Source organism: Notamacropus eugenii, chromosome 4, assembly GCF_028372415.1.
Source record: "Notamacropus eugenii isolate mMacEug1 chromosome 4, mMacEug1.pri_v2, whole genome shotgun sequence".
Taxonomy (NCBI): domain Eukaryota; kingdom Metazoa; phylum Chordata; class Mammalia; order Diprotodontia; family Macropodidae; genus Notamacropus; species Notamacropus eugenii.
The window spans coordinates 52,872,515-52,886,858 of NC_092875.1; the positions used below are offsets into that span (position 1 = coordinate 52,872,515).

At 40.0% G+C, this 14,344-nt stretch overlaps 1 protein-coding gene across 3 annotated transcripts in view; it reads left to right on the forward strand.

Moving 5' to 3' along the window:
• Positions 1-14,344, forward strand: part of LOC140499490 (ceramide synthase 4-like) — a 48,997-nt gene that overhangs the window by 5,877 nt on the left and 28,776 nt on the right. For all 3 annotated transcript variants that reach the window (XM_072600965.1, XM_072600967.1, XM_072600966.1), the window contains one exon: positions 10,859-11,032. In XM_072600965.1, the coding sequence (XP_072457066.1) occupies positions 10,860-11,032 (173 nt within the window). In that variant the 5' untranslated portion in view covers position 10,859. The remainder of the gene's footprint in view (positions 1-10,858; positions 11,033-14,344) is intronic.

Sequence of the window (14,344 nt, forward strand, 5' to 3'; positions counted from 1 at the left end):
GTAAAAAAACCAAGAGAATATTGTACATGGTACCAGCAATGTTGCATGATGAGCAGCTGTGAATGACTTACCTGTTCTGATCAATACAATGATCTAAGACACTTCTGAAGGACTTATGTTGAAAAAGACCATCCATCTCCAGAGGGAGAACTTATGGAGTCTAAATAAAGATGGAAGCATAATTTTTTTCTTTCATAAATTCTGTGTTTTTATTTTTTGCAACATGGCTAACTTGGAAACGTTTTTGGCATTATTTCACATGTACAATTGATATCGCATTTTCTGCCTTCAAAATGGATGGGAGAAGGGTAGGATGGTGAGGGTTCAAAACTTTTTTTTTTAGTGAATGTTAAAAAGATAAATAATAAGTTTTTTAAATAAATAGTAATTTTTAGGCTAATTTGAGAACTAAGGGGAAATCCCAGAATTTCAGAGTTGGAACCTTTGGTTGTTCACATGAATTTTCATTTACATCGATGTAGCTAACACAAATAAGCCAATACAAATCTGAGACACTGTATTGCAATTTGTTCACTTGGAGTGTGAAACACTCCATCAACAATTGATAGAAATGTGTGTCATTTACAATTTGGTTAGTAGTATTTATATATTACATGAAAGAAAGAAAACAATTTGAGTTCTCATCATATTGTAGCTGGTCATACAAAGAAAAATATGTACTTCTTAAGGAGAATGTATTTCATTAGTAACAGGATATTGAGAAGGGATGTGTCCTTGTTGGTATTGCAAATTGCACTAAATCGAAAAGAACTCTCCATCAGGCTAAATAAGGGAGAACACCCCTTACACTGTTGAAATCCTCTTTTATAGTAACTAAGTCTTTTTGTACCAATTAAGGGAAAAAGAAGACATTGAAAGAAAATGAGTGTTGCAGCTATTCCTGTAGATCATGGAGAGATCATATAACACAAAATGGTTAATATAGAACTAAATAGAATTAGTTGTGTCCTTCCAAAAATCCACTTCCAACAGGTTCCAGCTAATCTCTGCACAAACGTCCTCTGCACATTAGCCAGAATCTGAGAAGAGGACATCATCCACTGTTTGCTGAAAAAACCCAGTGAGGAGGAACACACTATCTACTGAGGCAGCCCATTCTACCTTGGCATTGCTCTAGTTGTTGGGAGGTTTCTCCTGACATCATACCCATGTTTGCTGTTCTTGGTGCTGTCCTTTGGGGCTGAACAGAACAAGGCTGACCCTTTCCCACATGACAGTTCTTTAAATATTTGTCCAAGGTAAATATTACCAGTTCTTTTAACCAGTCCACATATGATGTGAGCTCATGACCTTGAGCATCCTAATGTGTCTTCTCTAGATCCTCTCCACTTAATCAGTGCCCTGCTAAAAATGGAATGCTTAGAACTCAATTCTGGTCTGACTAGGTTAGACTAGAAAGCATCCTAGTCCAAGGATGATGAGATTACCACCTCCTGGGTCCTAGTATACTCAATCAAGGAACTGAGAATCATAAAGTTTGAAAGCTTTGCCCAAGATTACACAGTCGGTAAGTGACTGAACTATAATCTTTGAGCCATACAGCTGGCAAAGTGGCCATGTTATCTCCTCCTTGTTAAAGTTCAGTGGCTCCATGTTACCTATAAAATCAAATGTAAAGTCCAATTTTTTTAAACTCTTAAAACTGGCTTTTTTCCAGTGGTGTGCTAGTAAATATTTAATGACCAGCTCTCCAGAAAAAAATGAATGTTCTTAAAACACACTTTAAAGTTTAATTTTCTTCATCACTTTCTTAAGTCCAGAAATCAACAAAACAATCAAACCCAGATTTGTAGCACTGGGGATGTTCAAGGTATAAATGTTCACACTAAAAATTAACAATCTACTCTCTAGTTGTTTTCCTCTTTAGTACCTCTTTCCATGCACTCAGTACAATTAAATTAACCTACTTGCTGTCCCTCACACACAGGACTTCTCCCATCACTATGCCTTTGCAGTTGCTGTCCGCTTGCAGGAAATGCTCCTTCCTTAAAACCTAAAAACCACTTAAAATTCTGGTTTTTCTTCAAAACAGGTCAACTCTGACCTCCTATAGGAGGCCTTTCCTGGTCCCTTTCCTTTCCTCCTTCTGAGCCTACCCTCTTTTTTATTGTATATATGTACTTCTCTGCATGTTGTCTCCTCCATCAGAATGCAAGCTCTTTGAGGACGTTGAATTGTTATGACCTTAGAGTCGGGCACATCATAGGCGCTTAACACCTATGTCAATAGGTGTTGTCAATGTACCGATTGTGCTTTGCTTTTCTCTTCCAAAGAGAAGAAGCTTTCATAGATGGAGTGTTTTGGTCAAGCAGGTCAGTGGAAAAGATGGATAGCTGTGGACTAGAAGAGTACAGCTAGGCGAATTAGCGACTTTGTTGGACACGAAGAGTAATCATTACTAGTTAATGACAGTTTGATAGTGCAGTGCACAGAGTACTAGACCAAGAGTCAGGAAGACCTGAGTTCAGATCCTGCCTCAGACACTTACTAGGTGTATGCCTCCGGCCAAATCACTCGATTTTGTCATCTGTAAAATGGGGCTACTAATATCACCTACCTTCTAGGATTCTTATAAGGATAAAATGAGTTATTTGGAAAATGTTTTCTAAACCTTAGGTGCCATATAAATGTTAGCTCTAGTGATGATGATAATAAAGAAAATAGAAGAATTCACCAAAGGAGCTCCCCAGGTATTTGCCTTACCCATGAGTTAAAAAAATTAATTTCTCAAATATCAGAGGAGGGAGCTATGACTAGATGTGTATTCATCCAGAAAATATCTGAACCTAGCCCTGCCCTCTGGAACTGGGAAAATCTCCTTTCCTTGCCACCTCTCTTAAAAGTAGTCCAATAAAGAGACTTCTACTTTGGGAGCCAGTATATATAGTTTCTAATCTTAGATATGCCAATAACTTTCCTGAGTGCCCTCAAGAAAGCCTCTTTGTTCTCTGTTTGTGGTGGCTAATTCCAAAGGAAGGTGAGGGGATCAAGCTCTACTGTCTATTTCCCCAAAATTGAACCATCTGTGCTCTCTAAATGAATCATTCTGAGAATTAGCCCTGTGCCACTAAAAAGTGAAAAGAAAACCCAATATATAACCCTCATACAGCTTATGTGTAACAGTAAGATTATGAGGATATGAGTCTTTGCAGAGATAAGCTACAACCACGCAGATCCTAAACAGATGTTGATAGCAGGCAGTGCAAATGAACCTCTTGGCTGGCACCCTGAGATACTTCCAGGTGAAGGACATACTGTTTTGGGTCTATTGTTCCCTTATTTGGGGGGAATGGGTGGGTCAGAGATAGCATGCCAGGCAGTGAAAACTTTTGAAATAAGTAGGAGAAAAGAAAAGAAAACTGTGTTACCTTTTTGGCATGTGAATTTATGTTTTTTTGGTCTTTCTTTTATACATTTTAATTTGTTTAATTTTATTTTGAATTTATGGAATAAAACAAGCATTTCCATAACAAAGTGCAATAAAAAAGATGATTATACATGAAAGTGCAAATCTACTATGCGCAACAGCCTAATCCATTCAAATATACAACAAAATTATCATGTAAATTTCTTTTTGTCTCCTCCCTCCCAGAGCTGACTGCCATTAAATACAACTATACACACACACATATGTAAAATTATTCCATATGTACTTCTATTTATCAATTCTATGTCTGGAAGCAGATAGTTTCTTTCTTCATATGTCCTTTAAAGACTTAAGATTTTGTGATAAGAATTATTATTTGGTAAAAATTCTTGAGAAAACTAGAAAGCAGTATGGCAGGAACTAGGCATAGACCACCATTTACCAAGATAAGGGCAAAATGAATATATGACTTAAATAAAAGGAGAGATTTTACAAAAAAATTAGAAGAACATAGAGCATAATACTCACCAGTCTTATGTGTAGGCAAACAATTTGTGAACAAACAAGAGATAGAAAGCAAAGTTAGGTATAAAATGGATAATTTCAGTTACATTAAAAAGGTTTTGTACAAATAAAACAAATGTAACACATGAATTTATGAAACTCTAAGCCCCATGGTTCAAAGAAAAATATTAACTTTTAACACACAAGCAAAAGGGATTATAAGAAATGATACTTAATGCAAAAGGTTCTGCTCAGTTGTTTTCCATAGTGGGATTTGTCCGTGTAATTTCAGTAGATTTTACAATAGTAATTCCAGTAGTAATTTCTTATTGAATAAGAATTAGAAATAACAACAATAAGAAATAATAACAATAATAATCTTGACTTGTTATTTACTTTCACTTCTGGATGTGAAAATTCATACACCATTATTAGCTCATTGAACCAAGAAGTGAGTGACAATGGTCAAAATAAGTCACTTTCTAATGAAAAACAGTCTTCCCAACTTATGCTTTCCCTGCCCAGCACTCAATTTTACACATTTGTAAAACAAAACATCTGAACTAATCTAAATAGAAGTCCTCTTTCAACTCTGCCACTCTGTGTTCTAAGGGTCCTCCCAGCTCTGCCATTCTGTGTTCTAAGGGCCCTCCCAGCTCTGACATTCTGAGTTCTAAAGGTCCTCCCAGCTCTACCATTCTGTGTTCTAAGGGCCCTCCCAGCTCTGCCATTCTGTGTTCTAAGGGCCCTCCCAACTTTGGCATTTTTTCTAAGGGTCTTCCCAGCTTTGCCACTCTGAGTTCTAAGGGCCCTCCCAGCTCTACAATTCTGAGTTCTAAGGACCCTCCCAGCTCTGCCATTCTGTGTTCTAAGGGGCCTCCCAGCTCTGACCTTTTCCTAGTCTCTTGATGGCTGATAGCTGGTGATGGATTCCAAATGGACCTTACTAGGCTTCCTTCCCCTCTCTTTTCCTGCTTAGTCATTCAATCCTTCTTTTCTTTTCCTAGTTCTTCATGAAGTTCTTGAGACTGTTGTTGCTCATTCTTCATTTTTGAAGAGGACCAATGACATCAGGAGGTGATGTCTTGGCTGCATGTGAACTGAATTTAAGGGAAGCAGAGCTATGCAGTTACCTCTCACTGTCCTCCAGACTCATTGGAGTCCAATGGCAAGATGTAGATCAGGATGACTGGCAATGGCCCCCATTCAGCGGGAGACCATGGCCTATTTAAGCTAAGGTCTTTCCTAGGTCTTAGTTTCTCTGAAGCGACACCCATTCAGTAATTAAAGGCTAAGTAAATAAACTACGGCTATTTACACTTTTTCTGAACCATTAAAACCTATGAGAGGCCCTTATAAAGAAGAGACAGGAGGAAAACCAGCTTACCATGAAAGTTCCTTGGCAGCTTCTAGGGGCTGGAACTGGGGCATCTGACTTCAGGGCTGAGCCACAAAGGCTTCTAGGTTAGAAAAGAGTGGTGTAGTCTCATTTCTTCCCATTCATTATAAGTCAGACCTCTGAAAAAACCTCTGTCCAGAGAAGGTAGAACAGTTTATCACCCTCTTCCCATCTGTAAGGCCTAGGACCCAAAGGAGTGAACATGAGGGAGGGAGGTAGAGCTTGTATATTACAGGAGAACATAATCAGCAGGTGTTTGTATCCTGACTGTCCACATAGCTACCAAGAATTGATGGAATATGACTCCTCTCCTGGGATGAGTTCATCAGCTCTCAGGCATTCATCCCTACTTCAGTTGCTCATGCTATGCCCAGCTTCTATTTTCCACTGGGTCAGGGTTCAAGGAAATTAGCAGAATACCATGTGTGATGTTTCTGCTTAATGCTCTAGCCCCACTAGGCAGCCCACATTATAGTGATTCATGTGGTTGCTGGATGCCTTCCATATTAAGACTACCCAACAGGCACCATCTTTCCCTCGAAGCTGGGAAGGTGGCATATGTTCCTGGGTAGAATTTAGGACAATTGTATCTCAGATGGTACACTGGTAGATAGGAGAGGTTGGGGAAGTTCTGCTGGAGATTTCTCTGGCCAGCAAGGAGGACTTTCCTCTTCAAGTTCATTAGAGATGAAGAGGATAAAGATGGAAATATTTGGCACATGGCCTAGATAGCCAGTTAGTGAAGAAGCATATATTGAATGTATTGTGCTGGGTCATGCTAGGAAAAGAAAGCTAGGTCAAAAGGTAAGGGGGGAGAGGAATGGGGAAAATAAGGAGAATGAATTTCAGAATTCACCAGAGATCAGAGCCCTAGGACAATTTTGATTCTTCTGTAGAAGGCACAGACATCCTTCCTATCAACAAACACTTATTAAACTTTTAACTATGGACCAGAGCTAAGCACCAAGGATTCAGAGAGAGGTAGAAACACTCCCTTGCCCTCCAGTCACTCAGGTTTGAAACCTCAGCATTATCAATTGCTCAGTCTTCCTCACTCCTCATATCCAATCCCTTGCCAGGTCTTACTGAATCTGTCTCCCCAGTCTACACTGAATCTTCCCCTCTTCTCTTTACTCACACAGCTCTGTCAGACCAAGCAAAGATCCCATCTCTCAGGATTCTTCTCTTTTCCTCGATGTTGCTTTAAACAACAACACCCCTATATTATTGACCTTAGCTTTTCTCTCTATCTTCCACTCATTTGAATTAATAACTCATGAGGCTATTTATGAAGGATCCTTCCATGCTCTTATATTCATTTATTTCCTGTCATCTGCTCTTGCTTCCAGCTTCTGTATATGCATTATAACATTCTGAACTGCTTAGTGAGCTCCTTGTGTATCCATAAGGCAAAGTGGATAGAGTCCTAGGCCTGGAATCAGAAAGACCTGAGTTCAAATTGGGCCTCAGACACCTGATGTGTGACCCTGAGTCACTTAATTTCTGTCTGCCTCTATTTCCTCAACTGTAAAATAGGGATAATTACAGCACCTACCTCCCAGGGTCATCATGAGGATCAAATGAGGTATTTGTCAATTGCTTAGCATAGTACCTAGTATATTGTAGTGAATCACCAAGGCAATATTCACAGCACTGCTGGTGACTATAAATATGCTGGTGTAGTTCTCAGTCACAAAGGATAAGAGACTCTCCATACAGAAGGCGTAAGAAAACATTTATTGAAAGACCAGAAAGACAAATCCCAGGACCAGAAAGCAAAATGTGTTATGGTAACAAAGAAGTTAATAAACACGATCACAGCAGAGGGCAAAGCCATTCTCAAACCTCCTCCCACTCAGCCAGGGCCTTCTCAACTGTCAACTGTCACAATGTGTCAGTTGGCTTGAGTTCTATCCCCTCTGCCCTGATTCTACTCACTCACTTCCTCCCAGTTCCACTCCACCCTTCCTGTTCTGCCTCTTCAGCAAGCTCCTCCTATCACATGTGACCCTGGCTTCCAGGTGATTTAAGCAGATCATACAGGCCTATTACAATTAGAAAGATCTTTTCATTTTAAATTACTATTACATTCCTCCCCAAGAACTTTTATATTCATTACGTAGGTCGGTGGGGCAACTGGTATTACAAGCATCTCATCATTCTCCCCCTCCACAGTTGGGGCCCAAAATCTTGGGGAAAGGGGAGAAGGTCTCTTCTTCCACAACTGCTTCCTGCTGAGATTGGACACAGAACTGTCCCTGCCCCAAGAGGTCCCATTTGAGAGATCAGTTCCTTAGCTTGCATCTGGAGTTTGGTCAACTTCAAGTCCAGAGATGACACATCACCATCATAGATAGGTGACATCCAGCTTAAGAATCAGGCATCTGCATGTGGAGGGTACTGAGCCTATAGGAAACAAATCTCAGAAACAAGTTTAACAAATGAAAAGCCAAAAAACAAACAACTGTGAAAAACTGTGAAATCTTGTGGAGCACCTCTGAAAGTAGGTGCCCTATTTCCCCAATTAATAGAGTCAAAATCAAGTGCTTGTAAGTAGGAGCAGTCTTCACTATTATATTCCTATGGCAAACTGCAAAGGGAGTATCATAGTATGCATATGCATTTCCAGTCATTATGGCAGTCTTTATTACCTCCTCCTTTAACTTTCTTATACAGTCCCTAAGTGAATACCAGGGCCTGTCTCCACTAGGCCACATAGAGTCAGTAGGGTACTGCCTACTGCAGCTTTCTGCAGCCAAAGCTAACAGATTAGTTGTATTGTTACCTCCTTGCAAACTGTAATCTCTAAAAGTTTGCTGTACAAAATGATTCTGACTGATACCTATAAATTTCAGGCAGTTGATGGGATCTATAGCTATTCCTCCAGCTCCATCATCACTGATTCTCACCATCCAAGATATTAACAATTCTCCCATCCTTTGGATGAATTTACTCAAAATTTTTGTGATCTCTTGCTGACTAAAATCCTCAATTATTTCCCTAAACACTGAGTTACCTTCTTGGTTCTCCTGTTTCTGCCTCACTATTGGGTTTGCTTCTGACTTCTTCCTCTAAACTTCTTCCTCTAAAATTATTTCACTTCCTTTGTCACTGTGGCAACTAGATTGGGTCTGTTCAGAGGTCAGATGAGCATTTCTTTTGTTAGCCTTCAGCTTCTTCTGAGTTAAATGAGCAGTCTTTCCTTCTGCCTGAGAGCTCCCCAGACTGCTCTTGTACTCTTTTTCCATCTGAATTTTTTCCTTAAGCAGCTCATCTCTGTTTCTACACATAATATAATATGGTAAGCTATTAATAAAATCCAGCCTCTCCTACTTACCCTTGCCAACTCCTTCCCTGGTCCTATTGGTATTCCTTGCAAACACCTTTCCAAATCTCCAGGTTCCCCCTCCTGTAACATCTCTTCCCAGTTTTCATAGGGTCCAGTGCTTTGAGCCCACTCCCTTGCTAGTGAGGGAAACAGTAAAATTTCCCATCCTGGGATATTAATGTCTTCCTCTAAATCATTTCTGCTTCCAAATAGAGATTTTTTACTTGGTGATCCCATTCATGACGCCAGATGTATCACCAAGGCAATATTCACAGTGACTATGAATATGCTGGCGTAGTTCTCAATTGCAAAATATAAAAGACCCTCCAAAAAGAAGGCAGAAGAAAAACATTTATTGAAAGACCAGAAAGACAAATCCCAGAACCAGAAAGCAAAATCTATTATGGTGACAAAGAAATTAATAAACATGATCACAGCAGAGGAAAAAGCTATTCTCAAACCTCCACTCCCCCAGCCAGGGTCTTCTCAACTGTCAAGTGTCACAATGTGTCAGCTGGCCTGTGTTAGTTGGCCTGCATTCTATCCCTTCTCCCCTGACCCCATTCACTCACTTCCTCCCAGTTCCGCTCCATCCTTCCTGTTTTGCCTTTTCAGCAAGCTCCTCCCACCACATGTGACCTAGGCTTCCAAGTGATTTAAGCAGATCCTATGGGTCTGTTAATTAAGTAGAAAGATTTTTCCATTTTAAATTACTATTATAAGTAGGTGCTTAATAAATGTTTCCTTCAGACAATTTCCATTTTCCCTGATCTTTGGAATTGTTTCCTTGAAGAAAATGTGCTTAAAAATCAGAGATGTGGAAAAATAGAACAGGCTCCCACAGGAGGTAGCAGGTTCACTTTCTTTGGAGGTCTTCAAAGAGAAATATGGCTCAGGCCCCTTGTTGGGTCAGCTAGAGGGGAGATTCTTCTCCATGCATAGTTGGACTAGATCATCTGGAGGACCACTTTCAAGTCTGAGATTCTCAATCAGTGAGAATGAGACAGCAGGTACTGAACTAGTAATTAGTGACATATGGACAAAACAAATGAAAAACAAACCAACTATTGACCTACAAGGAATTTATACTCTGTTTTGGGCAATGCTTCTGGCCCAGGTTAGACAAGGACCATGGTATATAGGGAGGGACAGCACCCGCAGGTGAGGAGAGTCAGGGTCTTTCTCTGCAAATGGGATAATGGCCTGGCCTCTCAGTGGGCAGCCATTCTCACCAGTCCCTGCCATTTGGGGGCAGAAGGACATTCAGGGCAAAGAGGCCAATTTGAGGTCTTCCTGACCTCATAGGAGTGAAGTCCCAGAGTCTATGTCCCAAGCACTTCTCACTAGCAGCCTGGAGAGAGGTCACTGGTGAAGATGGGGGAGGGGGAGGTGGCCTGGGAAAGCTCTTCTAGAGGATTCTTCGAGTGACAGAGCTGGACAGGCCCTGAGACAGGTCTAGTACGACTCTCACCTGAAGCAACAATCCTCTCCTACACTGGCACCAACAGGCATCATCACATAGCCTTTCTCCCCAAATACTTTCGCTGATGGTAAGATCAGTCCTCTTGCCTGAAATGAATAGTTGCCCTAGGTCTGTCATTGTGGTTTTTTTTCTGAGGATTCTCATAGCTCTGACACTTACTAAGAGCCTTCTACTTCTGGCGTTCTGGGTTCTATGGACCCTGACAGTTCTTTAGTTCTAGGATCTGTTTTCCCTCTTTGGGAAGCTGCCTTCCCCCAACCTCTGCCACCTTGACAATCCATGGTCTCATTGGAAACAGCTATGGGCTGACTAAAGCTATTTAAAATGGGTGCTAGACTGGGACAACTGGGTCTCTTAGGCCAAGGAAGATTTAGGTCTCAGCCAGCATGTTAGATAAGAACTGTCCAGCAATAGATTCTCATCCACCCCATAACCCCCCAACTCCCAGACCTCTAGGTGGCAAATGCAGTGGAAATAGCCCTGGACAAGGAAGCAGGAGACCTGAGTTCTAGGCTCAGATCTGTCATTGACTCACCATGTGACCCTAGGTAAGTCTCCTCCTATTTTGGTGCTTCAGTTTCTCTATCTGTAAGATGAAGTGGTTAGCCTTTCTTTTAGGATTCTTATAGTTATACGCATTCTCTGTTTCTAAAACTGATGATCCGGGTGCACTGACTCTGTGAACTAGCTTGTGAATAATCGACACATGTCTTTCCCTGCTGATTCCTATTGAAACATTTGATGCTTTGTCCTCAGGATGCTGGACACCCTGTACAAGTCATTTTGGAAGGCTGAATACTGGATGCCCCCCAGGTACACCTGGGCTGATTTGGAAGATTCAGATGGCATCACATACCCTCATCCCAAAGACCTGCTGGCTGCCATTCCCCTGACATTTTTCTTAATAGTCATTAGATATGGCATTGAGAGGTGAGTCAACTGTGAATAGTTTCCCCTTAAATCCTTTTATTAAAAAGTTAAAATTGTGTTGATGCCTTTTGTTTTTATGGTTCTTTCAGGATATGCCCTCCCCTGTTCCCAACCCACCCAGTGTACTCTTTCACTTCTAACAAAGAAAAAAGTTAATCAAGACCAACTGATGCATCAATCACATCTGAGTGTGTATGCAACATTCTGCATCCATAGGACTCCACATCTGTAAGGAAGGCAGGACAAGTTAATTTCTTCATCTCTTCAAGGGAGAAGTGAGGCAAGATTTGTCATTAAATTAATTAACATTCAAGTTCAACTTACATTATTGCAGTAATTGTGCGTACTGTTCTTAGGAGTTTTACTTCACTCTGCATTAGTTCAGTCAAGTTTTTTAAGTTTCTCTAAATTCCTCAAATTCATCATTTTGTTTATTAAATAATTTTCCATTAAATTCATGCACCCCAGTTTATTTAACTATTCCCTAATCAATAGGAATATATTATGCTTCCAGGGGTTTTTTTGTTGTTGTTTTTTTTGTTTTCTACCACAAAATGTTCTGTTATTAAGATATTCTTATATGTGAGACCTTCCCTTGTGTCACTGACACCCCTGCAGCATTTTATATTCCTAGCAATGAGATGCCTGAGTCACATGGTTTCAACAGTTTAGTGACTTTTGTAATATTAATTCAAATTTCTTTCTAGAATATTTGGACCAATTCAGAGCTCCATCAATATTGTATAATTATGTGTATATTCCCACAACCCCTCTAGCATTGACAATTTCCATCTTTTGTCACGTTGCTATTTTGATGAGCATGAAGTGAGACATCTGAATTATTTTTCTCTGATTATTAGTGATATGGAGCAACTTTTTTATTTGGCTATTGGCAGTTTATAATTCTTTGGAGAATCTTTTGTCATATCCTTAGATGACATCTATTATCAAACTGTTTTGGCTTTCTACATCTTTATTAGTTTTCAATGTATCTTGCACAGAAGATTCTTATCAAAGATACATAATGGAGAGATTTTGTTTTCATACTTAAGCGCTTTTTGTTAGGTTTTCATTTTCTTCCGTTTATTCCTTTCCCATTAGTTATGATGCCCTTATTTTGAGTCTATGATGTACACGAACTTAGTTTTACTGACACCCATTTCATCCTGTTGTGTTTCAACAAGATCTCCTTTGGATCACTAGTGTACGTTCTTTTTTAGTCCAACCATCTTATTTTCAGTAGAGAAAACTGAGGTCCAAAGTGGCAAGGTGTTTTACCCATGGTCAAAGAGTGGGCAATAGCAGAAATCCCAACCCAGGTCCTTTAATTCCAAGTCTAACATTCTTTTCACCACATCACATATTCAAAGTAAGTTTACAAAGTGTTTTCCTCTTAAATCTTGTGAGATTATAATATTTGAATATTTAATTACTTTGGGCACCTTCAAGTCTGAGTGGAGTCCTCTAGTGGGTGAATGCCCCAGATTTGAGGAACTCTGCGCATCCATTCCCCTAACATATTTACCTCATGAGCCCCTACTGATGTGCTCACCTTTACTAGTCATTCAGAAGACATAACTACTTCAAATCAAAAGCATTTAATAAGGCATTAGGATGAGAAAAGTAGCCCCACATATCTGGGGCCTAGTCTTCCCAAAATACAATATATCACTGGAAACAATGAACACATATCTGTCAGATTCATGGGAGTTATACATGTAGGCTATTTGTGTGGAAGGACGATCTTTGGTGTTGCTGGGTTACAGAAATTATGTCCCCTTGACTTAGGTCTTATAGGCTACTGAACAGGCCTGGTCCATGCTGGTCTAGTTCCTGTCAAATGCTTATAATTTGGCCCCCTGATTTCCTGATCCCCACAGAACTGTGGTCTGCTAGTTTTGACTATGGTATCTTTCTAATACTCACAGGTTCTGACTACCTTCCTCAGCTACCATTCGATCAAGATTTTGTTTTTACCTAACTCTTTTAGAAAGACAGAAGAGTCCTTGTTCTGGGAACAGAAGAAACCTCCACTGGTTTATTCTTTCCTGAAACTTTTCATTTCCCCCAAAATGTTTAGTAGGGGCCCGATTCTTTAGGAGAAAGAACAACAGAGTCCTTCTTGACACTGAATACCCAGACCACATCTTGTCTTTAGACAACTTATGATACTTGACTTGATCCCTTATATCAGAAACCTCATGCTAACTTAGAGTGAGTTTTCTATTGATAAGACTTTTGCTCTATTTAAAGGCTTGGGTATATATCAGACAACATTTGCTGACTATCAAGTAGCTCTTGGGATCAGAGTTCCTTAGTTTTTAAACACTAAATTTTTCCAGTTGTCCCCATGCCAATGACTGGGTTGAAAAAGATACAGAGGCAAGCTGTGCCCAAGGGTAAGGTCTCTGCTTCTTGCTCACCTACATTCTTGGCACCTTTGCTTGCAGATACAGTGAATCACAGCCATAGAAATATTATCAGATTATAATTGAGCCATGAGAAATGGAGTGGTTCCTTAGCATTTTTCTGCCTTGTAGTCAGTTGCAGCTCAATTATAGAACACTACTCCCTTGAAAACTCTTCTATACTTCTGGTAGATGAGCTTGCTTTATTGTCTCATTAACTTTTGATGTCCAAAACTAATGCCACCTTCACCAGGAAGACTTCCTTGACTTCTTTCCCTCCCTTGTCCCTAATTGCTAATGACCACCTTTTCCTTTTCACTGATTTGAAACACTTACTATACAATATTATGGATATCTATGTGGGTGCCTTAATCCCACACCAGATCATAAGCTTCTTATTGACAAGGATAGTATCTTAATTAAAGTCTCTCTCTCCCCCTAGCACTGGGCACTTGGCTTGGTACACGATAAATGCTTACCAAATACTTTTTTTTATTAATTTATTTAACTTTTAACATTCATTTTCACAAAATTTTGGGTTCCAAATTTTCTCCCCATTTGTCCCCTCCCCCACCCCAAAACACTGAGCATTCTAATTGCCCCTATCACCAATATGCCCTCTCTTCTATCATCCCTCCCTTCCCTTGTCCCCATCTTCTCTTTTGTCTTGTAGGGCCAGATAACTTTCTATACCCCTTTACCTGTATTTCTTATTTCCTAGTAGCAAAAACAGTATTCAACAGTTGTTCCTAATACTTTGAGTTCCAACTTCTCTTCATCCATCTCTCCCTCACTACCCATTCCCTTTGGAAGGCAAGCAATTCAATATTGGCCATATCTGTGTAGTTTTGCAAATGACTTCCATAATAGTTGTGTTGTGTAAGACTAACTATATTTCCCTCCA